The 27,106-nt window shown below is 40.0% G+C and overlaps 1 protein-coding gene across 4 annotated transcripts in view; it reads left to right on the forward strand.

Moving 5' to 3' along the window:
• Nucleotides 1–21,221: 21,221 nt before the first annotated feature.
• ILRUN (inflammation and lipid regulator with UBA-like and NBR1-like domains) overlaps nt 21,222–27,106 on the forward strand; it is a 100,216-nt gene continuing 94,331 nt past the window's right edge. For 3 of the 4 annotated variants that reach the window (XM_039241760.1, XM_039241763.1, XM_039241762.1), the window contains exon 1: nt 21,224–21,588. In XM_039241760.1, the coding sequence (XP_039097691.1) occupies nt 21,431–21,588 (158 nt within the window). In that variant the 5' untranslated portion in view covers nt 21,224–21,430. Of the gene's footprint in view, nt 21,589–27,106 lie in introns of all 4 variants that reach the window. The other variant, XM_039241764.1, reaches the window with a different exon arrangement.

The following is a 27,106-nucleotide window of genomic DNA, read 5'->3' on the forward strand; positions in this document are numbered from 1 at the left end:
TATCTATATGTATAAGGATTAATATAATAAACATCCAAATCCTTACACACAAATTCTATTATGATGTATTTACTTTAGACACTTTTTAAAAAGAACTTTTTAAAGGTTTTATTTTATTTATTTAATATTTTTAATGTTTATTTAATTTTGAGAGAGAAACAGAGCAGGAGTCAGGGAGGAGCAGAGAGAGAGGAAGACACAGAATCTGAAGCAGGCTCAAGGTTCTAAGCTGTCAGCACAGAGCTGGATGTGGGGCTCAAACCCAAAAACTGCGAGATCATGACCTAAGCCAAAGTTGAATGCTTAACTGACTGAGCCATCCAGGCACCCCTAAGATTTTATTTTTAAGTAATCTCTAGACCCAACACAGGCTTGAAGCCACACCTCCAAGATCAAGAGGAGGCACCCCTAGATAATTTTAAAGATAAAAAATAGGGGTGCCTGGGTGGCTCAGTCGGTTGAACATCTGACTTCAGCTCAGGTCATGATCTCACAGTTCATGAGTTTGAGCCCCATGTCAGGCTCTGCACTGCCGGTATGGGGCCTGGAGCCCGCTTCAGATTCTGTGTCTCCGTCTCTCTCTCTCTGCTCCTCCACCGCTCGTGCCCTGTCTCTTTCAAGAAAAATAATAAATAAAATAAAATAAAGATGTAAAATATTACAGAAATAAGGGCCTTGGGTGGCTCAGTTGGTTAGGTGTCTGACTTCGGCTCAGGTCATGGTTCATGAGTTTGAGCCCCGCATCAGGCTCTCTGCTATCAGCACAGAGCCCACTTCAGATCCTCTGTCCCCCTATCTCTATCCCACCCCCTGCGGTTCCCTCTATCTCAAAATAAATAAATAAACTTTAAAAAATTACAGAAATAATTACACACACATGTACATGTATATCTCCTCTACTACATTTCCTTCTTTTTCTTTCTTGAGATAACCATCCTCCTGAAATTATTATTTACCATTTTTATTTTTTTAAGCTTATTCATTCATTCATTTATAAGTAATCTCTACAGCCAATGTAGTGCTTGAACTCACTGCTCCAAGATAGAGAGTCACACGTTCTTTCAACTGAGCCACCTAGGTGCCCCCACTTATTATTTTTAAAAGCTGATATATATGAGTCCATAAACATTTTATACTATTGTATACTATTGTTTTACTTGTTTTTAAACCTTATAAAAATTGCACCAGGGGTGCCTGATGGCTAGGTCAGTTAAGCATCCAACTTCGGCTCAGGTCATGATCTCACGGTTCGTGAATTAGAGCTCCACATAGGGCTCTGTGCTGACAGCTCAGAGCCTGGAGCCTGCTTCAGATTGTCTCCCTCTCTCTCTGCCCCTCCCCCACTCACGCTCTGTCTCTCTCTCTCAAAAATAAATATGAAAAAAATGTTTAAATCACACTATATCGTACAAATCATTCCACCACTATTTTTTTCCTTCAATCTTGCAGTTTTGAGATCTACCCATGTTGCACATGTAGCTAGTTCAGTCATTTTAATCGCTGTAGGAGTTTCATTTCATGATTCTATCACAATTGATTTATTCATTTCCCTGTTGACAGACATTTAGATTGCTTCCAAGTTTTTGCTCTCCTCAGCATTGTTGCAACGAACATTCTTGTGTCTGTCTCCTTGCCACACATTTTCTAGGGCATCTGCCTAAACGTGGACTTGCTGGGATGTAGGGAAACCTGCGTCTTCAGTTTCCCTAGGCATTGCCAAATCATGGCTGTGTTGAGTGTTGTCCTGATTTTAACTTTCCCAGTAGAGAATGTGCAGTTGTCTGACTCCACACCCTTAGCAATACTAGTTAAGCTTGCCAGTTTCTTCATCTATCAAAGGGAAATCAATATCCGTGGTTACGCTTCTTAAAGGTCTTCTGTAAATGAAGGGAATATCTTGTAGGAAGTCATTGCCAATCCACTATGTGTTGGACATCATACTAAGGGTTACATTCTCCTACTTTGATCTCTTACTGGCTCGAGGAAGTAGAATAGAAGTTTTAGAAGGAGTAATTCATTCTTCCGACATCACATAGCTCATAGCTGACAGGGCTGGAATTTGAACTCAAGTGTGTCAGCCTTCAGTTATAATTACTCCGATGCTGAGCTCATGCATAATGTTTAGGAATGGCATTTAATCAGCTCTTGGTGGTGGTGTTGAATTTCTGGTAGAATGCCTTCCAAGAATGAACAATCTGGAGGGATAATATGGCTGGCTACTGTTTGGGGTTTTATTTTTTCCAATTTTAAGTGGTATATATTATGAATCACACAAGACTGTAATATAAATCATAGAAGGTTTTTGTGTGTATTGAAGGGGGAAATGTCACCCACAATCCCATGACCACACTTGACATAATATTGTCATTGTTCATCCTCTAGTTGCTTTTTAGTGAGTGTTTTTTTTTTTGTTTTGTTTTGTTTTTAAAGGAGGGTTTGTAGTCACTTTGGAGCTTGCCGTGACAACACCACCATGGATGAGAAGTTACCCATAATGAGCCATTTCTAAATGCCAGACATTTATGCTATTTATGCTAAGTTTTGCACATATGTTAATTCCTGTCTTTATTTTTAAAATTGAAATGCAATTCAAGTGCCAGAAAATTCACCCTTTTAAAGTGTACAATTCTATCATTTTAGATGAGGAACTAAGAACTGAAATATTCTTTTCTGTACATGAAAGTTACAGAGGTTCAATGTCAGTTTAAAGCCTGACGCTTTATTAATATGAGAGAAGGGGGAGTGGGTGGTGGATATAGCTAAAACAAGATTGGCCCTAAGTTGATAATATTGAAACCAGGTGGAACATAATGGTAGTTTATTATATTATTGTGTCTACTTTTTAAAAATTTTAAAAATTTTATTTATGTGTTTATATTTTAAAGTTTGTTTTTTTTAAATTTATTTGAGAGAGGGAGAGAGAGAGAGTGCATGCTGCCCGTGGGGAAGGGGCAGAGAGAGAGGGAGACAGAATCCCAAGAAGGCTCTGTGCTGTCAGTGCAGAACCCAACATGGGGCTCGAACTCATGAATAACATCATGACCTGAGCCGAAGTCAAGAATCAGAGGCTTAACTGACTGAGTCACCAGCGCTCCTTTTTATTTTTAAGTTATATAAATCCAAGTTAGTTAACGTATAGTGTAATAGTGATTTCAGGAATAGAATTCCTTACATTTAATGTATTAATTCCTTACATTTAATGTATTAATTCCTTACATTTACATTTAAGAATCACTTACATTTAACACCCAGTGCTCGTCCCAACAAGTGCCCTCCTTAATGCCCATCACCCATTTAGCCCATTCCCCACCAACACCCCTCCAGCCACCCTCAGTTTGTTCTCTGTATTTAAGAGTCTCTTATGGTTTGCCTCCCTCTTTCTTTTTATCTTATTTTTTCTTCCCTTCCTGTACGTTCATCTGTTTTGTTTCTTAAATTCCACATAGGAGTGAAATCATATGATATTTATCTTTCTCTGACTGACTTATTTCACTTAACATAATATACTCTAGTTCTATCCATGTTGTTGCAAATGGCAAGATTTCATTCTTTTTGAAATTGCTGAGTAATATTTCATTATATAAATAATATATATATTACATATTATATGTTATTTATATGTATAATATATAATATTTCATTATATATACATTTCAACATATATATGTATGTATACACCACATCTTCTTTATTTGTCAGTCAATGGACATTTAGGCTCTTTCCATAATTTGGCTGTTGTTTTTTTGTTTTTTTTTTTTAATTTTTTAATGTTTGTTTATTTTTGAGAGACAGAGACAGAGAGGGAGACACAGAATCCAAAGCAGGCTCCAGGCTCCGAGCTGTCAGCACAGTGCCCGATGCAGGGCTTGAACCCACAAAGATCTGTGAGATCATAACCTGAGCTGAAGTCGGATGTTTAACTGAATAAGCCACCCAGGTGCCCCAATTTGGCTATTGTTGATAGTGCTGCTGTACACATTGGAGTGCATGTGTCCCTTTGAATCAGCATTTTTGTATCCTTTGGATAAATATCTAGTAGTGTAATTGTTGGGTCATAGGGTAGTTCTATTTTTAATTTTTTGAGGAAGATCCATACTATTGTTTAGACTGGCTTGTACCAGTTTCCATTCCTACCAGCAGCGCAAAAGTGTTCCTCTTTGCATCCTTGCCAACATCTATTGTTTCCAGAGTTGTTAATTTCAGCCATTTTGACAGGTGTGAGGTGGTATCTCATTGTCGTTTTGGTTTGTATTTCCCTAATGATGAATGATGTTGAGCATCTTTTCATGTGTGGGTTAGCCATATGGATGTCTTCTTCAGAAAAGTGTCTGTTCACGTCTTTTGCCCATTTCTTCACTGGATTACTTATTTTTTTGGGTGTTGAGTTTGGTAAGTTCTTTATAGATTTTGGATACTGACCCTTTATCTGTTATGTCATTTGCAAATATCTTCTCCCATTCCATTGGTCACCTTTTGGTTTTGTTGATTGTTTCCCTCATTGTGCAGAAGATTTTTATCTTGATGAGGTCCCAATAGTTCACTTTTGCTTGTTTCCCTTGCCTCCAGAGACGTGTCTAGTAATATAAGTTGCTGTGGCTGAGATCAAAGAAATTGTTTTCTTCTCTAGGATTTTAATGATTTTCTGTCTTACATTTAGGTCTTTCACCTATTTTGAGTTTATTTTTGTGTATAGTGTAAGAAAGTGGTCCAGTTCCATTCTTCTGCATGTTGCTGTCCAGGTTTCCTGGGTCCACTTTCTTTATATGTTTAAAAATTTCAATAAGAAGTAAAAAATATTTTTTTTATATTTTTTATTTATTTCTAGGAGAGAGAGAGAGAGAGAGACAGCGTGAGCAGGGGAGGGTCAGAGAGAGAGGGAATGACAGACTCTGAAACAGGCTCTAGGCTCTGAGCTGGCAGTCAGCACAGAGCCGGACGCGGAGCTCGAACCCACGAACCGCGAGATCATGACCTAAGCGAAAGTCGGACGCTCAACCAACTAAGCCACCCAGGCGCCCCGTAAAAAATGTTTTCTAAAAAGTCTGTTATTATGCTTTAATGACAGATATTTGTGTATTATATTTAGGTAGTGAATTAATTTGGGTTTCTGATGTGAAAATCAACATGATAGTTTACAAATATTTCTATGTTTCATCTCATAACTACCCTCTGAGGTGGTGTTCCCATCTCCATTTCAGAGAAAAGAAAAGTGAGGTTTGAAGAGGTAGATCTGGGACTTTAACCCAATCTTCTCACATGGAATTCAATGGTCTATTACCTTTTATTTGAAATGAATATAGCCTATGCTTGGGGAGCTCCATCAGTTAAGCATTGGGCTCTTGATTTCCACTCAGGTCTTGATCTTATGGTAATGAGACAGGGCCTGGGTTGTGAGACTGAGCTCTGTGCCAGGATCTGCACTGGGTGCGGACTCTGCTTAAAATTCTCTCTCTAGGGCCACCCTGGTGGCTCAGTTGGTTAAGTGTGTAACTCTGGTTTTGGCTCAGGTCATGATCTTGAAGTTCATGAGATCAAGCCCCAAGTCTGGCTCTGCAGTAATAGCACAGAGCCTGATTAAGATTCTCTCTTCTCGGCAAACCATGAGAGACTCTTGAATGCTGACAAAAACTGAGGACTGATGGATGTGGGGGGGAGGGGGGGATGGGCATGGAGGAGGGCACTTGTGGGGATGAGCACTGGGTGTTATGTGGAAACTAATTTGACAATAAACTATTTGTAAAAAAAAAAAAAAAAAAAAAAAAAGATTCTCTCTTCTCTCTCTGCCCCTTCCCCTGTTTTCTCTCTCTCTCAAAATAAATAAGTAAACTAAAAAAAAGTTTCTCTCCTTCTGCCCCTCTCCCCCACATATATATTCTCTCTCATACTGTCTCCCCCCTCAAAAAAAAAAAAAAAAGAAATGAATACAGCCTTATTGCTTTTTGCTGATTAAAAAAATGCATCTTATTTTGGGGACACCTGGGCAGCTCAGTTAGTTGAGCATCCAGTTCTCAATTTTGGCTCTGGTCATGATCCCATCTCTCTCTCTCTCTCTCTCTCTCTCTCTCTCTTTCTCTCTCTCTCTCTCTCACACACACACACACACACACACACTACACATCATGCTTTTGTAGAGAAAACAAACATTTTGCGTTGGCTGCCATGATCAGTCACAGACAAACATTTACTTATAGAGATTCTTCTTTAGGGCTTTCAGTTTTGCTCTTTTCCAGGGAAGCACCTCTGACGTTCCTAACCAATCGAGCACCTGAAATTCACTTCATTTCCTCTTTACTGTAGCAACTGAGGGAGTCTGGAAAGTGGTCTCTGAGGTTCTGCAAGGAGTGGGCAGGAGAGAGACAGAGGGAGGCCTGCATATTCTAGTGCCTCTGAGGCAGGGCTCTTGAGAGGCTCTCACCCTGGAGTTACTACCCTTTGGAATTCAAATTTGCTTTTGAGGCGGTTAACTTTCCAGGAATTGCTCACCTTCGCCCAGCTTAAGGAAACAGCTTTTGTTTTTCTCCTTGGAAGTTTATTTTTAATGCAAAGGTTTCTTTCTCAGGGAACCCTTCAGCATTTCTATGTGTGGTGGTATGGCTGTCGCTTCACGCATGTGGCCCTCCTGTAAGCTGAAGGAAGGGCTGTGCCCCTGAGGTCTCGATCCTACACAGATGCCTGCTTCAGGCTGCTATTGAGGGCTACTGTCTAGGGCTACTGTCTAGGGCTACTGTCTGGCCGCCCAAAGTAGCAATGCCTACAGGCACCTATGGCTGAGCAGGGCCTCATCCCTTCAGGGTCAAGTCCATGAGGACAGTGTATTCACCTGATGAGTAGAAAATCCCTGCTCACGTGAAAGGAACAAATTAGTATCTTTCATCTTCTTCTTTTATTTTTTTTAAATGTTTTTACTTATTTCAGAAAGAGAGAGAGAGAGTGAGCAGGGGAGGGTCAGGGAGAGAGGGAGACACAGAATCTGAAACAGGTTCCAGGCTCTGAGCTGTCAGTACAGAGCCAGACACAGGGCTCGAACCTACGAACTGTGAGATCATGACCTGAGCCGAAGTCGGATGCTTAACCAACTGAGCCACCCAGGAGCCCCTCATCTTCTTTTAAATGGCAAATAGAGTCATTCATTCACTGACAGCCATTTATGATTTTTGCCAAATGTTTATCTTTACCACATTTTGTACACTGGCATGGAAACAAAACCAGAGGGTCAGTTTTAAAGAAAAACACTTTATGGGGCACCTGGGCTCAGTCAGTTAAGCGTCCAACTTTGGCTCAGGTTACGATCTCAGTTTGTGAGCTCAAACCCTGTGTCAAGCTCTTGGCTGACAGCTTGAAGCCTGGAGCCTGGTTCAGATTCTATGTCTCCCTCTCTGCCCCTCTCCTGCTCACACTCTGTCTCTGTCTCAAAAATAAATATTAAAAACTATTTTTAAAAAAAGAGAAAAAACTTTATTGAGGTATAATTTACATAAAGTAAAATTCACCCATTTAAAGTGTACCATTTGATGACTTTTGACAAATGGATACACTCATCTAAACATTACCATAATTAAGATATAGAACAATTCCATCAATCCAACCCAAAAATTTCCTTTGTGCCACTTCCCAGTCAATTACTCACCATCCATTCAAGTCTCCCTGCAGCCCTGAGCCTCACTGGTGACTTTCCAATGCTATAGCTCATTTTTGCCTAATGAACTTCATAGAAGTGAGATATGCAGTACGTATTCCTTTGTGTCTGGCCTCTTTGGTTCAATACAATATTTTCAAGACTCATCCATGTTGTACGATCAAGTTGTGCTTTTGATTACTGAGCAGTATTCCACTGCATAGATGTATCAGAATTGTTTAGCCTGTTGATAAACATATTTAGGATGTTTACATTATTTGAATACTAGAAATAAAGCTGCTATGAATCTAGTTTCTACAAACAGTAGAATATTTAAAAAACACAGTATACTAAAGAGTGGAGGTAGAGGATTGTTTAGACTTAAAGAGCTTTGAAAGGCGTATCCCCAAGTACAATGTGTAGAGCTCTTTGGATCCCCACGGTATTGGAAAAAAAAATCTTAGAGACAATTTTAGAAAACTGAACCTGAAATAAGTATTAGATAATATTAACAGATTCTTATTAATTCTATTGATTGTGCTAATAGTATTGTGTGTTTTGTCTTTCTTTCTTCACAATCCCTGTCCATTAAAGACACAGTATCCAGACGTACATACGGATGGAATCATATGGTGTCTGGGACTTGCTTTCAAATACTACAGTGTCCGTGTGCATGCATACGCACATGCACACACACACATACACACTTGCAGGAAAAAGGTGAAAACAGCATGGTAAAATGCTGATCATTGTTGAAGTTAGATCTTGGGTGCATGGGGGTTGAGTACATTCTCTCTAGTGTCTGTTGGAAGTTTTCAATGATAGAAAGGTGTATGTTTTTTTTAATTTATCTATTTTGAGAGAGCGCGAGGAAGCAAGACATGGGCAGAGAGAGAGAGAGAGAGAGACTGGGAGGGAGAGAATCCCAAACAGGCTCCACAGTGTCAGTGCAGAACCAGAGGCGGGGCTTGAACTCACTAACCATGAGATCATGACCTGAGCTGAAATCAAAAGCCGATGCTAAATCAACCGAGTCACCCAGACACCCCAAACCTGATTTTGAAAAAGCGGGTCCTATAGCTTCTCAGAGTTTCAGTTCCCTACTCTTTAAATGAGGGCTAACAATTTCTTACAATGATAAAAAATTGGAAATAGTTTCACCGCCCATCAATAGGAGATTGGTCAAGTAAAACACATTCCTAAATATGAATACTCCGTAGCTATTACAAATTATGATGTAAATGTATATTTGTTGATGTGGAAAGCTGTTTTCCTCATACTATGAATGAAAAAAAGCAGGCTAGAGAGGCAGCTACAGTAAGATATTGAGGCAAATTATGCAAATGGGTAGTTATATTTACTAAAATATTAATAATGGTTATCTCTGGGTAGTGAGGAAGGTGGTTTTTTAATTTTCTTTATGATTTTCTATATTGCTTAATTTTATTTGCAAGAAGCTTGTAAAAGTCTCTGCAAATTAATGAAGCTATTAAAAAATAAATGAATACAACCTGTTTTTCATGAGAATGACATGAGAGAATGGATAGATATGTTGAGAAATTATAAAGCATTATTACATAAATTGAAGATATTAGGATCGATGTTAGTATTTATTACCCCAATCCTTTTTGGCAGTATCCTAGAAATTATCAAAGAAACACAGTAAGAGGAAGTAGTGACAGCTCTATAGAAACCCAACCAGACTGACCATGGTGAAAAGGTAAACTAAAAGTGAAAGAAATCTGGAGTAAAGAGGAGGACATAAGGTTTCTTTCGGGGCCTTGGTCTTAAGTCCTGGATGTCTCAACATCCATATCTCCTTGGATCCATTATTTAAACTCTTACTCTGTATTTCTTTATCTGCAAAAGGGGAATAATAATAATATTGATCTCATTTGGCAGTGAGGATTAAATGAGTCTAAGTACTTATTAAAGTACTGACATTTGGGGGTGCCTGGGTGGCTCGGTCGCTTAAGTGTCCAACTTCAGCTCAGGTCATGATCTCACGGTTTGAGGGTTCGAGCCCCGCATCGGGCTCTGTGCTGACAACTCAGAGCCTGGAGCCTATTTGGGATTCTGTGTCTCCCTGTCTCTCTGACCCTCCTCTGTTCACTCTGTCTCTGTCTCTCTCAAAAATAAATAAAACATTAAAAAAATTTAAAACAAAACAAAAAGTACTGGACATTTGGCATATTGTAGAGTTTCATTAAAATTTTTGTTCCCCCGTTCCTCCTTTTCTTTCTTACTGCTAGTGTGGATGAGGATGGCAAGATACTTTACACACTGTGACCCGATTAGAGCAAGAGTGAAAAGAGTAATTACAGTAAAACCAAAGGGGTTGTGAAGTGTTTGTGTGGGGTTTTTGTTTTTGTTTTCTTTTACATGAGAGAGAGGTAAGGTGTTGGTCTTTACTTAGATGATGTTTTGGCTCTGGTAAGCTGAAGGGGCCAAGAAAAGAAGGAAGGAGGAGGAGGGGGAGGAGGAGGAGGAGGGTGGGGAAAAGGAAAAGGAAGGAGGAGGAGAGGGGAGGTGGAGAAGGAGGAGATGGAAGACAAGGAGAAAAGAATGGACTACTTCTGGATGGATCTAGGTCAAGAGACCGGGGGACATGAGATAAAGGCAATCAGGTTTTCTTTTGCATTGTCCCATTCACCACAGTAGGGAAAAAAGAGACCCAGGGCATCAGCTGCTCTGTCCTGAAGAAAAGATAGTATAATAGGTTGGTGTCTCCTGTTTTTTTTAATCTCTTGAGTAGGGAAGTAGGGTAGAGGAGCTGGAAAAAACTCCAAATGTGGGGGATCTGATTCTTTCCTATCAAGCTCTGAGTGGATGTTGAGAGCAGGAGTAGGCTGCCCTTGAACCTCACCCATTCTCTTTCCAGAGAAAATGCCCCCTCAAGTACACCTTAGATTTTATTCCCTTTACCTGGATTCACTTCTAGGTATATTTCTGTGATCAGAACAGAAAACAGGAAGAAGTAAAAAGGAGGCTGGGTCTTGTAGCTGTTAAAGACTCCCATAAGCACACAAAAGAATGAGTTTAGATCTTTATCTTACAACATATATGAAAATTAACTCAAAATGGATTAAAGACCTAAATGTAAAACCCAAACTATACAACTCCTAGAAGAAAACACAGGGAAGAAACTTCATGACTTTGGACTTAGCAGTGATCTTTTGGATGTGACACCAAAAACACAGGCAACAAGAACAAAAATAGACAAATAAGACTACATCAAACTTAAAGCTTTTGTGCAACACCAAAAGATAAATATTGTATGATTCCACTTATATGAAGTATCTAAAATAGTCAAATTCATAGAAGGGTGCCTGGATGGCTCAGTCGGTTGAGTGTCGACTGTTGGTTTCCACTCAGGTCACAATCTCACAGTTTGTGGGTTCAATCCCTGTGTCAGGCTCAGTGCTGAGAGCTCAGAGCCTAGAGCCTGCTTCAGATCTGTGTCTTCCTCTCTCTCTGCCCCTCCCCTGCTTGTGATCGGTCTCTCTCAAAAATAAATAAACATAAAAATTTTTTAATAAATAATATAATAATCAATTATTATTATATTTTGTGTTATATTATATATAATATTGTTAATAATAATAAATGAATTAAATACTCAAAATCATAGAAACAGAAGGTAGAAAAGCGGTCGCCAGGAGCTGGGAAAGGGGAATTGTTGTTTAATGGGTACAGAGTTTCAGGGGTTTTTTTAAAATATTTTTATTTATTTCTAGGAGAGAGAGAGAGAGAGAGACAGCGTGAGCAGGGGAGGGTCAGAGAGAGAGGGAGATACAGACTCTGAAATAGGCTCCAGGCTCTGAGCTGGCAGTCAGCACAGAGCCCGACGCGGGGCTGGAACCCACAAACCGCGAGATCATGACCTAAGCGAAAGTCGGATGCTTAACCGACTAAGCCACCCAGGCGCCCCCAGAGTTTCAGTTTTATAAGATGAAAAAGTTCTAGAGATTGGCTACACCACAATATGAATATGCTTAACACTACCGAACTGTACACTTAAAAATAATTAAGATGGTGGAGCGCCTGGATGGCTCAGTCAGTTGAGCATCCTACTCTTGATTTTGGCTCAGGTCAAGATCTCATAGTTCGTGAGATTGAACCCTGTGTCAGTGTGGGCCTGCTTGGGATTCTTTCTATCCCTCTCTCTCTGCCTCTCCCGTGTGATCTCTCTGTCTCTCTCTGTCTCTCTCTCAAAATAAATATTTAAAAAAAAATAGTTAACATGGTGAATTTTATTACATATTTTTAAAATTACAATTAAAAGAAAAAAACAGGCATCTAAACAATTTTGTTGTGATGTGTCCCCTCAGTAGCCTGTTTCTCAAACCCTGTGGAAAATCATCTGGGGCCTGGATAAGGTCTCCTAGAAGGTCTCTTTGGGCATTCCAGCCCACCCTTCACTCCTTCCTCTCCTCCCAAGTCCTACTTGATCTGTCTACTGCTCATTTGGCACTTGAGTACATGTTGCTTTGTACTGTTAGCTACCTTTATATAGTTATTTGTAGAAATGCATGTCCCTATGTCTCCCCCACAAGCACTTATGCCCACCTCATTTGAGCTTCCAATCCTGGAGAACAAGCACAGAATGGAAGTTTGGCTTATAGTTATGTTTATACAAATACCAATTGTATAGCTGTAGGTTAAATTCCAAAATTTTTTTCTTTTGTTTGACTTATTCTTTTGTTTCACTTCAGTGATCTTTTTTTTTTTTTTTGCAGCATTTTCTATATTGAAATGAATAAACTGAGGTCCACAGAGAAGCTTAGTAATTTGTCCACAGTCACACAGCAGAAGTATGAAGGCTCTCTTTATGGGCCACTGTCCCTAACTCAGCCTTGCTGATAATAAGTCAGTGGACACTTGTTTGCTCAACTGGAGAGCTCATTGGGCTGTTAGCTGCTTTCTAGGTTTTGCAGCTTTATGAAGTTTAAGACAGCTAACAATGGGAAGAGAATGTCAAAAACTGAAATGAATTCATGTTTGTCAAGCCCCCAGGTCACCCAGTTTTCTTTTCTTCAAAATGAAGTGTCTCTTAATGTTTTATGACATGATTATTTTATTAAAAATCTGAAAATCCAGATAAAAATGTAAAAATATCCATTATTCCCCATACTCAGAGATTGTTATCATTAATACCTTGAAGTACATCCTCCCAGACATCTCTTGCACTGATTCATGCATCTGTTAGAAATCAGAGCATAGGTACTACTACTGTTTTCTCATAGCTTTTTATTATTTAAGAATATACTGTAGGGATGACTGGGTGGCTCAGTTGGCTAAGCGTCAACTCTTGATTTTGGCTCAGGTCATGATCTTATGGTTCGTGGGTTCGAGGCCCTCATTGGGCTCTGTGCTGAAAGCTCTCTCCCTCTCTCTCTCTCTGCCCCCTCCCTGCTTGTGTGCTTTCTCTCTCTCTCAAAATAAAAAACTTAAAAAAAAAAGAATATATTATAAATATCTTTTTATGTTAGAGATAACAGATCTATTAATTAAAGAATCAAGTTGATCTATTTATTTCTTTAAATATAAAAAAGGACAAAAAGAATTAAAATTATTATTAATTCTCTATATTAATATTGGCAATCTTTTGCTATATAGTTAGGTTTATACGATATGCTAATTTACATCCTTTTTTTTCACTTAACATAGTATAGGCAAGTTTTGTTCTAAAAATTCTTCAAGTACACACTTGTTAAAACTTTGGAAAATACAGAAAACTGTAGAAAGAAAAACAGAAATACCCTGCAATTTTCCCACGTGATATAATGTTATATATTAAAATGTTATTTCGATATATTTCTTTTCAGTTGTTTACTGTGCTTATTTTAATGAGTTATAGCTATAATCTAAAAAACAGGATTATGCTGTATTTATGGTTGTGATGCAGCTTTTAAAAATTGACACTAATGTAAGGATTTTTTAAATATCATTAAGCATTCCTCAAAAATGTGTTTTCAAAAGAGGTATATAAAATTCTACCTTACCAACATAATTTTGAAATGTTATTTAAAATTTCTATCTTTTTTTTTTAATGTTTTTTAATTTATTTCAGAGAGAGAGAGACAGCGTGAGCAGGGGAGGGTCAGAGAGAGAGGGAAACACAGAATCCAAAGACAGGCTCCAGGCTCTGAGCTGGCTGTTAGCACAGAGCTCGACGAGGGGCTCGAACCCACGAACCGTGAGATCATGACCTGAGCTGAAGTCAGATGCTTAAGCGACTGAGCCACCCAGGTGCTCCAATTTTTATCTTTTTAAAATGACTACATGCTCAGTGTAAAACCTCAATTAATACAGAAATTTAACATTAAAAGTGAACATTTCCCATAAATTGAGTTGCTAGTTTTAGCAAATAAAAACACAGGATACCCAGTTAGTGTTTGTGACCACTTATATTTAAAAAAAAGTTGTTGCTGGGGTGCCTGGGTGGCTCAGTTGGTTAAGCATCTGACTCTTGGTTTTGGGTCAGGTCATGACCTCATGGTTGGTGGGTTTGAGCCCCGCATCTGGCTCTGGGTTGTCAGTCCAGAGTCTGCTTGAGATTCTCTCTCTCCCTTTCTTACTGCCCTTCCCCTGCTTCCTCTCTCTCAAAATAAATAAATAAATAAACATTAAAAAAAAATGTTGTTTACCTGAAATCAAGTCCAACCAGTTACCCAGTTGTTGTGTGGCAACCCTACCATAATCTCACTTTCTTCAACCATTGGTATATATTTCCCCAGACATTTTGCTATGCATATATTCCATGCACATACATAAACATATATACTTACTCTACTTTTTATATAAATACAGAAGAGATCATAGTATATATGCTGCTCAATAGTTTGCTTTTTTAAAAAAAACTCGGTCTTCTACATCTTGTCATGTTAGCTCATATAGGTCTATTCCATTCTTTAAACAGTTGTGTACATTCTATTGCACAAATATAGTATAATCTAATCAAAGCCTTATGGTTAGTCATTCAGATAGTTCCCAATTTTTCAGCATTACCAAAAATTTTGTAGTGATCATCCTACATATATCTTTGGCCATCTTTTTTAGTTATCTGTATGATATCTAAGATGCAAAGTGCACATTTAAAATTAAATAGCCACTGCCAAAACACCCTCCTGAAAGGTTTTTAAGAATTTGTAAACCTATCGACATTGTCTTTTTCTTCAAGTCTTGTAGAATACTGGCTATGATCAATCTTTGCCAAACTGACAGGTAAAAATGATATTGCAGTTTCGTTTTAATTTGCATTTCTTAATTATTCATGGTATTCAAAATATTTTCATACATTTACAGGCCATTTGTATAATTTTTCTTGTCAAGTGCCCATTCATGTCCTTTACCAATTTTTCCTTTAGATTGTTTTTTTCATCTTTATTCTAATAGCTGTTTGTTTTTAAATTTTTTAAAAAAATTTTTACAGTTTATTTATTTTTGAGTCAGAGAGAGACAGAGCATGAGTGGGGGAGGGGTAGAAAGAGAGAGGGAGACACAGAATCTGAAACAGGCTCCTGAGCTGTCAGCACAGAGCCTGACGCGGGGCTCAAACCCACGAACGCTGAGATCTGACCTGAGCCAAAGTCAGATGCTTAATGGACTGAGCCACCCAGGCACCCCTGTTTTTTAATTTCTTAATTTCTTTTTTAAGAGAGAGAGAGCGTGAGCAGGGCAGAAAGGCAGAGGGAGAGAGAGTATATGTTAAGCAGTCTCCATGCTCAGCACAGAGGCCAACACAGGGTTCGATCCCACGATCCTGGGATCATGACCTGTGCTGAAATCAGGAGTTGGACGGTCAACCGATTGAGCCACCCAGATGCCTCAAGAACTGTTTATTTATTAAATGATAATATTAGTACTCTGTCCTGTGTATTATATTGTCCTTGAATTATCCTTTTGTCTTTTGATTATGCTCATGGAATTTGTTAATTTTATTTTTTAACTTTGAAGCAAAGTTTAAAATTTTTTACACAGGCAAAACTATCTGTCTTTTCTTTGAAATCATGACTGGAGATTTCTTCCTCTAAGATTATTAAAATTTTCATTCAGGTTTTTTTCTTTTATAAATTTTTTTTAGTTCTTTTTATTTTTTTTTAATTTATTTTTGATATAGAGAGAGACAGAGCATGAGTGGGTAAGTGGCAGAGAGAGAGGGAGACACAGAATCTGAAGCAGGCGCCAGGCTGTGAGCTGTCAGCACAGAGCCCAATGCGGGGCTCAAATCCATAAACCGTGAGATCATGACCTGAGCCGAAGTCAGAGGCTTAACCAATTGAGCCACCCAGGTGCCCCTCATTCAGGTTTCTTTCTAATTATTTTTTTGGTCATAGATTCATGTAAAAGTATATTGGTGAAAAGAATGAATCCACTTCTTCCCGTAAATATTTTTTCAACAATTCCCCTCTTGGTGGGCATTTGAGTTATTTCTAACTTTTTACTATTATATGTATTATAATACTTCTAATGAAAAGCTTTTTTGTAAACCTATGATTTGGGGACTATTATATATGAACATTATTAAGGTTACTCACATCAATTCATCTGAATTCAAACTTTTAGGAAAAATTACATCAATTTATATTCCCAGAAGCAGTGGTGTTTGAGAGTACCTGTTTCTCCATATTCTTACCAACAAAAGTTATTATAAATTTTATTAAAGCTTTGACAATCTGATTAGGCAAAAGTGATATCTTATTGTTGTTGTTTTTGAGAGAGAGAGAGAGGACACAAGCATGCAGATTTGGGGAGGGGCAGAGGGAGAGGGGAAGAGAGAGAATCTTAAGCAGGCTCCAAGCCCAGCACAGAGCCCAAGATCCTTGAGATCACGACTGTGAGATCCTAAGCTGAAACCAAGAGACAGACACTTAACTGACTGAGCCACCCAAGCCCCCCTACCTTATTGTTGTTTTAATCCATTTCTTTAATATAAGTGGCATAATACATCTTTTAATATGTTTATTGACCATTTGTATTTCTTCTTTTGTAAATTGTCTGTTTCCTCATTTTTTTTATGTTTATTTTTGAGAGAGAGAGAGAGAGAGAGAGAGAGACAGAGTGTGAGTGGGGGAGAGACAGAGAGAGAGAGGGAGACACAGAATCCAAAGCAGGCTCCAGGCTCTGAGCTGTCAGCACAGGGCCCAACATGGGGCTCGAACTCACGAATGGTGAGATCGTGACCTGAGCTAAAGCCAGATGCTCAACTGAGCCACCCAGGTGCTCCATCCTTGGTTTGTTTGTTTTTTTCCCCCTACTGGAGTTTGTTTTAAGTTTATTGAATTTTTTAGTAATCTCTACACCCAGCATGGGGCTTAAACTCATGACCCTGAGATCAAGAGTCACATGCTCTCCCAACGGAGCCAGCCAGGCGCTCCCAAGTTATTATTTTTAAGAGTAGGATATCCATCTCTACCTAGAAATCAAAATCTGTATTCACATGATTTTCTTAATTTTTTAAAATAACTTGGTTCTTTTTTTACTTCATCTAAGAGATAAGGTATTTTGAATGGAATCTGGAGATCTTAATGGAATCTAAGAGAAGCAGAATAGCCAGGACTCAAGATGATAGGAACTTCTCTCTCCTAAGCCTTCAGGTCTCTCATCTTTGTTTCTCTCTTCTTTGTGGCACTCTTTCTGCAGATGGGCATAATTACATTTTCATGAGTGCCCCACAAAGACGGTCTCTTCTCTGTATTTCTATCACTCACTTTCAGGTAAACAGCCCAGGACTGCCCCACAAACTCATTGAATTCAGTTCCAAATTACAGAGAGAGAGACAGAGACAGAGACAGAGAGAGAGAGAATATGATTGGCTGATCCTAGGATGAGCATCTCCCTTTTGTCCAATCAAGTAGGATCTAAAGGAAAGGGCAATGTAGGACACATATGGCTGCTGGAGGCCACCCAGAAGGTCATTAATGGTTAGCAGAAAAGGAGGTCATTACAGTTTGGATATATACCCAAAAGGTTTCTATGACAAGTTGCTTTTATCATATAATGTACCATAGCGTCTATTTGGACTCTCTCTGTTCTCTGAATCAGTTATGCTGTGGCATAATCTTAGTACTAGCTGGGCTTGGCAATTCTGAATCTTAGGACTTAGAGATTTGGAACCAATCTAGGCTGCCTTGGTGAGAAGAATCACTTTTCTCTCAGAGTTTCAACTTCTAATGATTGAATGGCTTAACTCCTTTAAGAAATTTTGAAACTGACCTAGTCTGGGGAGCTGGGGTTAATTTAAATTTCTTATACAAGATCACCAGCCTGAGAAATTCAGACAGAAACTGGCTGGTCATAGGATATTCCAGGCAGTGGCATCTCCTGGCAAAGCTCCTGACATAGTTCTAAGATAATACCTGGAAGCCCTTTTGGAATATTGCCATCAATCAGCTTTGCATCCTTAGGGATGTTCAGCAATTTGTCCCTTTGTCTCGCAACCAGTCCTCCTCCATGCTCTCTTTCCAACAAAATAAAACAAGGCTACAGAGCCATTAGGTCAGAACCATGCATGTTAATAACCCCTCAGGGTTACGTGGAAATTCACATTTCTGTGAGTATCCTGATTGGCTAACACCTCATTTTCTCCATTTCATATTCCATCCCACAAAAGAATCCTTCAATGGAGGGTGGAGGGGCTGATTCTTCCTTCATACCTAATGTGCCAGCCACCTTGGTCAGTGTTTTTGCATAGTGGTTAGGGACGGGACACTTCTCTATTGTGTGTGACTGTCCCAAGAATTGCAGAAGACGATCATCCTTGGTCCCCAGGGAATTAATATTGGCCAGGGTACCACATCCAATCTCATGAGAACCAAAAATGTTCCCGCAATGTTCAGAATTCACTTGGGGAGTAGTTACACTCTTTTGAGATCACTTCTGTCATAAACTGAAGTTCTGGGTCACTTGGGTCTCTTATTTGCAAGGATCCCTTTGCATTATGTGGGCTGTTTATGTGTGAGTCAAGACTTTAATACTGCATGGGGGTTGGCCAAGAATTGTTAGTTTTTCTTGGGTCAGTATTCTAATGGAGTTGTCAGGTTTATAAGAAAACAACATTTTCTTCTTTTGGATCCTAGGTCAACACAATATTAATCCATGGATATTGCAAGTTAAGACACTTAGTTTTAGTTAATAGAGTAACATCAATTTCTGATTATTTTGTACATAAGGCCAAACTGAACTCAAAGTATTAAAGGAATTGTAGTAGGACACAGTGGATACATTGCTAGACTGGGAATTTGAACATCCCTTACTAGCTGTGTAATCTTGGGTGAATCAGTTCCCCCCTCTTGGTTTCAGTTTCTTCATCTGTAAAATGGGGAGGTTGGGCTAGACAGTCTCAGGTTTCTTTTAGGTCTTATATTGGGATTTTTATAATCTGTGTCCCCCATTCTACCACCCATAAGATTGGGACAATATGTGTTCACTTTTTTTTTTTTTAATGTTTTATTTATTTCTGAGAGAGAGAGAGAGAGCACAGAACCCGAAGTAGACTCCAGGCTCTGAGCGAGCCATCAGCACAGAGCCCGACATGGGGCTCAAACCCACCAACTGTGAGATCATGACCTGAGCTGAAGTCGGACACTTAACCGACTGAACCACCCAGGCACCCCTATGTGTTCACCTCTGAAACACACAGAATTTTCCCCAGTATTAGCAAAATATTCCAACATTGTGATCACCCAAAAATTAGGCCTTGGCAGTGATCTAAGTTCTACATAGGTCTTAGAGGCCTAAGAACTGTTTCTTATAAAAAACTTTAGAACTACTGTACTATATGAATTTGTACATATTATAACTGTCTGCTGTTAAAGTTATCTGTCATAATATATTTATGTTGGAAGGAAAAAAAAACACTGGAGAAGGGTGGTCCCTTATTAGGAAAAAAGAAAGGGCATATATTTAATATTGTAATAGAGGACAACGGAGATTTGAAATGATGTAGAAGCAAAGCCAGGTAAAGAAGTATCCTGGGCTACTTGTATCATTGTCTTTTTTTTTCTTAATTTTTACAAAATGTTTTATTTAGTTCTGAGAGAGAGAGAGAGAGACAGCATGAGCAGGGAAGGGTCAGAGAGAGAGAGAGGGAGATACAGTATCTGAAGCAGGCTCCAGGCTCTGAGCTAGCTGTCAGCACAGAGAGCCATGCGGAGCTGGAACCCATGAACTGTGAGATCATGACCTGAACCAAAGTCAGACGCTTAACCGACTGAGCCACCCAGGTGCCCCTCATTGTTTATTTCCAGAGTTGTCTTATGTTTATGGCCACAGTACTAGTTATTATTTCTTGAAGTGTTTTTTATGGAACAGGCACTGTTTTGAGTTTACATTTTTTATCTCACTTATTTCCTTACAGCAATCCTAAAATCCTGGGCAGACACTGTGATTAGCAATAACTGGTAGAATGAGAATTCTAAATGTGTGTGACTCAGGACCCAGGCTTTTAGAGATATTTTATTTTACTAACAGAAAGAGATAGAATGCTTTCTCTTTGTAAAACATCCTAGCAACCCAGACACTACTGTTCACTTATTCTAGTAATGTCTGCTGTTGAAACTGTTACGGAAAACATAACCCATTAGGAAACTGAAAGCTGGGTTTTAGTTTGGCTGCTCCGTATTTTTGGACAAGACATACAAGCTTTCTGGATCTCACCTTCCTTATTTGTAAAGTAGAGAGCTACTTGAAGGTAGACCATTTCTTATTCATCTTTTCCCCTTTGGATGTGGTGGTGTTGGGCAAATGGGAATGCAAGGGGGTAGACAAAATGGTCCCTATGCTGCCTTTCACATTCTTTGATCTTGAAATTGAGCCTTGACCGGGCAGGTGTACCATATTTACGGCAATCTTTTGCTCCTATTTTAAAAACAGAACAAGGCATGCCAAATCCTCGTGACTTAACCTTTGTTTTGAGAGGGTTGGTCTTGACAGTGTGGGTGGGAGATTATGTGTGTTGCTGTCTGCACTTCTGATTGATGTTTGTATCGAGGCCTCCTTTTACTTCCCAGTCTTGATACTACACTTGCATAACAGAAACGGCACTGATAAATTGTAGTAACCATCGGCGAGAGTGGCTGGGAACCACGCATTCACGGCACTTATCGATCTGGGAAAGCAGCTCTTAAAACTTATGCAAACAAGCCCTTCCAGGACGAGGGGCAATCCCCTGGCCGAGAGGACTGTGTCCTGCGTGCCCTTTGGTACTTGACCTTGCCATGGTCTCTTCTCCTCCCAGGCTTGTTTCCTCACCTGCAAAATGGTGGGCCGTAGACCAAGATCCCGGAGCTGCTCCCGAAACCCCGGGCTTTAACTCCTCCCCTTGAACGTGGGGGCGGGGAGAGGAGAAGGTCAGGCCAGGAGTCACCCTCAGCCTCCGGACGGTCCCTTTCCTCTTTCCCACTCCCCGCCCCCTCGCTCCACCTCGGTGAGGTCACGCGGCGGACGTCACGAGGTTGTGACGCCATTGAGGGGCGGGACTCCGGGAGAGGAAGGGGCGGGGCCCAGGCGGGCGGCGCTTGCGCAGTGGGCGCGGCGCGGGAGGAGGCGGAGGCGGCGGAGAAGCGAGAGGCGGCGGCGGCGGAGGCGGCGGCGTTGGGGGGGGTGGGAGGGGGGGGAGCGAGAGAGTGAGTGAGTGAGTGGCTGAGTGAGTTTATCCCTATGAGGCGGTGAAAGGCCCGGGGCCTACCTCAAAGGAGCGGGGTCGCGGCGCCAGCTAGCAGCGGGCCCCCTCCCGGTCCCCGGGCCCGGTGGCGCGGCGGCGGCAGCGGCTCGGTTGTGAGGAGGCGGGGAAGCGGCTGTCCGGCCCCAGCCATGGAGGGCATGGACGTGGACCTGGACCCTGAGCTGATGCAGAAGTTCAGCTGCTTGGGCACCACCGACAAGGACGTGCTCATCTCTGAGTTCCAGCGGCTGCTCGGCTTCCAGCTCAACCCGGCCGGTTGCGCCTTCTTCCTGGACATGACCAACTGGTGAGCCGGCCCCATCGCGCCAGCCCTGGGGCCCGCGGGGAAGGGAAGGGACACCCGAGCCCGGCGGCAGGGCGGGCCGGGCGGCACTGAGGGGCACCCTCTTCCCTGAGCGTGGACCGAGTATGGGGCAGCCTCAGGGGCATAGGAGAAATGTGGGGACTGAGGAAGACTAGAGAGAACGTACGAGGGGAGTGGGGGGCCACGGAGTGCAGGCGGGGCGGAAGGGAGACTGGGGAGGGGTTCCTGAGGTTCTGTGGAGAATTTGGGGTCGAAGAACGTGGAAACAGGGAAAAGACTTGAGTATCCAGACCATAGGGATGGACCTGGAAGCCGGAGGGCTGTGGTGTTGGTGAAGAGTAAACCGTACAGGAAATCTGAATTTGGGGAGTGGGGAAAAAGCTCGGGGGTATGGAGTTAGGGTCGAGGAAGACAGGGATGAGGGGACACTCGGGGGAGAATTAGGTGTTATGGAAGAAGCTGGGGCAATGGAGAGACTTTGGAGTTAGGAGATGAGAACAGATACTGTGTGTGTGTGTGTGTGTGTGTTTCTCCATTCTTAGATAAGAAAAAAGGAAAAATATTTTGGGGAAGGACAAGTGAGTACGGGAAGAGAGCTGACTTTCCGTAAAGTTGTGCCAGGGAGTAGTGGGATTTGCTAGTAGTAGATCTACTAACGGAGGACCGAAGAGTGCCAGACTTGGGGCAGGGTCTGGGAAAGCCTTAGGAAAAGCGAAGGAAAGAGAGGGAACTTTCTGAGAGGACTAGAGCCCTGGACTCCAGAATGCCAGATGGAGAGGGGGCTTATCTGAAATACAACTGGGTTGTTTGGGAAAATGGAGAACTTGGCTTAGGAAAACTAGGAACCAAGTTTTTTGGCTTGGAGTCTCCTTGTAGAATTGGGGCAGAAGACCATGGCGCTTAGACCAAAGGAGTGTTTCTTGGCTTTGGATGTAGCGCTGGCTATTTTTGATAAGCAAGACTTCTTTCTCCTTGTTCTCTGAAGAGGGGTTGTTGAGTTCACTTAGGGTGAGTGGTAAAGGAGAGACCATTAGACTTCTTTTGAAGGGATTTCAGGTGAAACAACTCACTTTTCTTTGGTCAGAAAGCCATGGGATCAGTGCCCTTTGCTCTCTGTGTTTGGGCATTCAGTCCCCTGACATGTGGAATCTTGTTTCTCTTGGCATCACTTATACAACCAACTTCCCCTTTATTCCACGTCCACCGAATGCCTCAGGCAATGCCAGAAAAAAGAGTCTGTAAGCTTAGTCTTTATCCCATTTCTCATCTAGTCCTGTCTGGAATGATGCTCATCTTACTTGTAGCTATGGTCACACCAAAGATGATGTGTGAAATTTTTTTTTCCTTTGTAGCTTCATTGCTGGGTCTTACTATTTCATCTTTAAACTTGATTGTTATAGCAAGTGTGGGATTGCATTTCCAGATATTTAGAAAACTTTTTGAGGCATTGAATGCCAGAGATAGTCTTTATAATTAAAGACGCATTTATGATCCCCACTTATTATCTTTTATGTCTGGGAAGAGAGGGACTACAGTCTACAGTAGTTTTCTGAACGCCAACCTTTGGTGTTTAAATAGCCCTTTATAGGGGTTATTGAAAACACTGAGAACAGGTATTACACTAGTGAAATTTAGAAGTAAAGCTGTATCTTGACGAGCGTTGTTCTTTTGCCTGCCAACTTCCCACCCCCCAGCTCTTTTTCTTCCTTGTTTACACTAGTTCAGCATAGGAAACTTGGCATATTGTTGCTGCCAGTTTGGTAGGGGAGGATCATTATTTCTCCCCACCCCCTTGTGAGTTGTACCATTTAAACCCTGCCCTAATAAGTTTTTAGTTCTTTAGAGTCAGTATTTATTAGGATAATTATTGTGGCTACAAAACCAGTGTAATGAATTTTATGTGTTTGAGGTGTGTGTGTTTAACTTCTAAGAGTGTTTGTTTTCAGGTTTTGTGAAAGGTGAGGCCCAGTGTGGGTAAGAAAAAAATAACCTGAAAATTATAGTTGCATTATAAAATTTTTATTTGAATTTTTTGGTAAAAAATAATTAAGCTCAGTGTCACAGAGTAGCATGTATTCTAATGAGGAAGCATCTCTGTATGAAACAAGGTGGGATACATTTCTGAGCAAAGTAGTGAGCCATTAAAAGATGTATTCAGGTATTAAAGCAGTTAGAAGTTAGTAGCTTCTAGGAATGCAGGCAATTAAGTGATAATCCAGCTTTAAGCCACCTTATTTTCTGGCTGTAGAAGTCATATTCTTGGTCTTTGATTATAAAATGAAAAATTATTTGTGAACTGAAGGAAGTAAGGCTTACTGTTCTTTTCTTTCTAATGAAAGCAGTTAGCCCCAGTATTGTATTATAATTTCTATTTTGACTTGGTTAAGTTCATCGTTAGATTATGTTATTCATCTTAATTAATACAATCTAGTTAAAATAAATACAGTCATGCATGCATACTTGGTCAAAACATTTGTGTGTGTTGTTTAAGAAATATAGAGTCTAGAAATATATTGTTTTTAAGTGTCATTTAATGTCTTACTTTGTTGAGATCGTCCTAATACAGGTTGGCAAAATCTCTCAAATTGCTGTGATTAACCTGTTGACTGTGACTTAAGTGCCTGCTCTGGGTTGTAATAAATGACCACCATTCAGTTGGTTGATGACTGTTAGAAAATAACGTGGCAAATTAAAAATCATTATTTTAAAATGAAGGCCATAAGTTTTCAAAAGTGAAACTCAAGTTGGAAAGACTTTGCTTTTCTTTTCAAAAGTAAATATTTTTTGTTGTTGTCAGTAACACCTTTTTAAGAAGCTGTCAAAAAACTAAGTTGAATGTTTTGGCCTTGTCAGTTATCTACTCTCTAAAAGATTCCCACCCCCCTCGTCTTTAGTTCATTGTACATTTTATAAATATTTGTAATTTTTAACTTGGAATGAGGTATTGTTTCAGCTTCAGCATTTTGTAGTGTTTCTACCTGAGTTGGCAGCCATGCTGCTGGGATTGGTAGAACCACCTCTTAAAAACACTAGTCAGTTTTCAGTTCCTCAGTGAGTACCGAAAATGAGTAAGTGGTGTGATGAAAAAACCCGGTGTGATGAAAAAACCCAGTGGGCCGAGCCAACCGAAATGACTCATAGATTAGCGTCGCTTTCTCTAGGTGGAATGTCTTGCAGAGACACTATGGACAGTGAGTATAGAACCTGGAATTCTAAAGCTGGAAGTTGGCTTAAGAGATTCTCCAGTTCATTCCAGTTTTTCCTGAAGAATTGCATATAATCCTTCCAAGACAGTTTATTCTTGCATCCCTGAGGGCAGAAATTTGCATGATACCTTATTATAGTGTTTAATTACCTTTCTAGTTAGAATTATGTCAAAACTTAAATCTCACTTACTACAGTTTAAACTTTTTCATTGCTTATGCCATCCTTGGAGATGGAGAATATCTAATCAACACCTTTCTTAACAGGGCAGAAAGTTTCTGTTCATTCAGATCACTAAAATTTTTTCACTGTTTATAATTTAAACACATTGTTTAATGATTTCTCATCCTTTAAATGTAGTCTTATAGATTTATCTTTTTTCCAGGGGAAACTGACATTCACAGGAGAACATATGATTACATACGATTTTTAGAAAATTTTACATAAAACATACCATTTTAACCAATCTTAAGTGTACAGTTTAGTGTTACATAAGATTTTAGATTCTCTTCTGGTCCTCAAAATCACTGGTCTCTCATAGTTTTAAAGTGAGTTGTTCTTTAGCATTTGTGACAAGAGGCAAATAATACTTCTAGATTTTATTTTTTAACACTTTTAGATTTTTAGAGGACATTAACTTAGGAGTTAGTACTGGCCTTATTTCTTAGTATAAGTATAAATAAAATATAGTTGACTAGCATATAGACAGTGTTGACTATTTATTTGGCTAGCCCTTGGCTAGTTGTGGTGTTGCAACATTCTAGCTTACCTCTAGGTATTTTCAGGAAGTAATGTATATTTTTTGGAGCATTACATGTGCCCACAGTGGATGGAACAGATGTTTTCTAGAAAAGCAACTCAGAAAAACATTTTTGTGAGATCATGTCTTACTGACTTTGTCAGCATTGTCAGAGGCACCCTACTGGATAAAATAAAGGTATAACTGATATAATGAAACAAAATCAGTTGAACCTCCTCTTTCATAGTACCTCACCTGCCTGGTCTTAATCCATTTTTTCAGTCACCCGCATGATAAATGAATTTCTGATCCCCTCTCTGGTTTATGTGTGTGAGTCTAGGAAATGTCTGGAAGCAAGACTTTTGTAACATAAATCATGATATTAGTACTGGATTCCTTGAAAAAAATGTGTGCCAAGCAGCAGTTTTAGGAAGAGGGTAGGGAAGGATTGCATAACACTCAGTGATAGAGTATTGTATAGTCTATAACATTTTTAAGAAGGTTGAGATTTCTTTGGGTATTCTCCACTTTTCTCTATCTTTTTTTGAGTGGCACATACGAGTTTGGGACTCTGGGTATAAAAGAAAGTTTAATAAATAAACGTTTATAAATCTAGATTCATTTTAGTTTTAAAAGGAGCACAGTAAAAAGTATGTTGTCCTGCAGGACGTCTTTACAAACAATATTGCTGTGGGTCTTGTGTTTCTGATCACAGATGAAGTGAAAGCTAATCTCCATTACAGCTAGGGTGGGTGGAGATGGTTTCTTCACCATTTCCTCTCTCCCCACTCCTTCCACACACAGTTTCTGTAGCACATAACAACAAAAACTATCAACCAGACAGGATTTCAGTAAATGTATTTTGGGTAGCACATAGTGGAACACAAAAGCAGAAGACAGCCTGTATTATACTTTGTGCTCTGATAGGAAAAGACAATGCCTGAAATGATTAGAGAAAAGTTTTGGGATAATGAGGAAACATTCATATGTCAGTACTGAATTAGCTGAATTTCAGAACAGGTAGGAATGGACTGAGTCAAATAGAACCAATGATTCACAAAGATGGAATGACTGCTATGGGCAAGTTGCTTTCTTAGAAGTTTTGAAATGATTAGGGGATTTGAACTGATGGAAAAGTAGTGTAATGTAGGGAGGATGTTTCCTGAGTGAAACCAGGAAGGAGCAAGTGGAGCAGAACCATCTAGAATATTGGCTTGGCTATAATGCAGCTAATGGGATCAGGAATAACAAGACATGGAGCTTATTTTTATTTTTGTCTTGGAATATTGCTGATTTTTAAAAGATTGAGGTGAAATTGACATAACGTAAAGGTAAACCATGAGAAAGTGAACAGTTTAGCATATTACCAGTGTTGTACAACTACCATATATATCAAGCTGAAACATTTTCTTGTTTTTTTTTTTTATGTTTTATTTATTTCTAGGAGAGAGAGAGAGAGAGAGTGTGAGCAGGGGAGGGTCAGAGAGAGAGGGAGTCACAGACTGAAACAGGCTCCAGGCTCTGAGCTGGCAGTCAGCACAGAGCCCGACGCGGGGC

This window comes from Hyaena hyaena, unplaced genomic scaffold (genome assembly GCF_003009895.1).
Source record: "Hyaena hyaena isolate Hyena2069 unplaced genomic scaffold, ASM300989v1 scaffold_202, whole genome shotgun sequence".
NCBI lineage: Eukaryota > Metazoa > Chordata > Mammalia > Carnivora > Hyaenidae > Hyaena > Hyaena hyaena.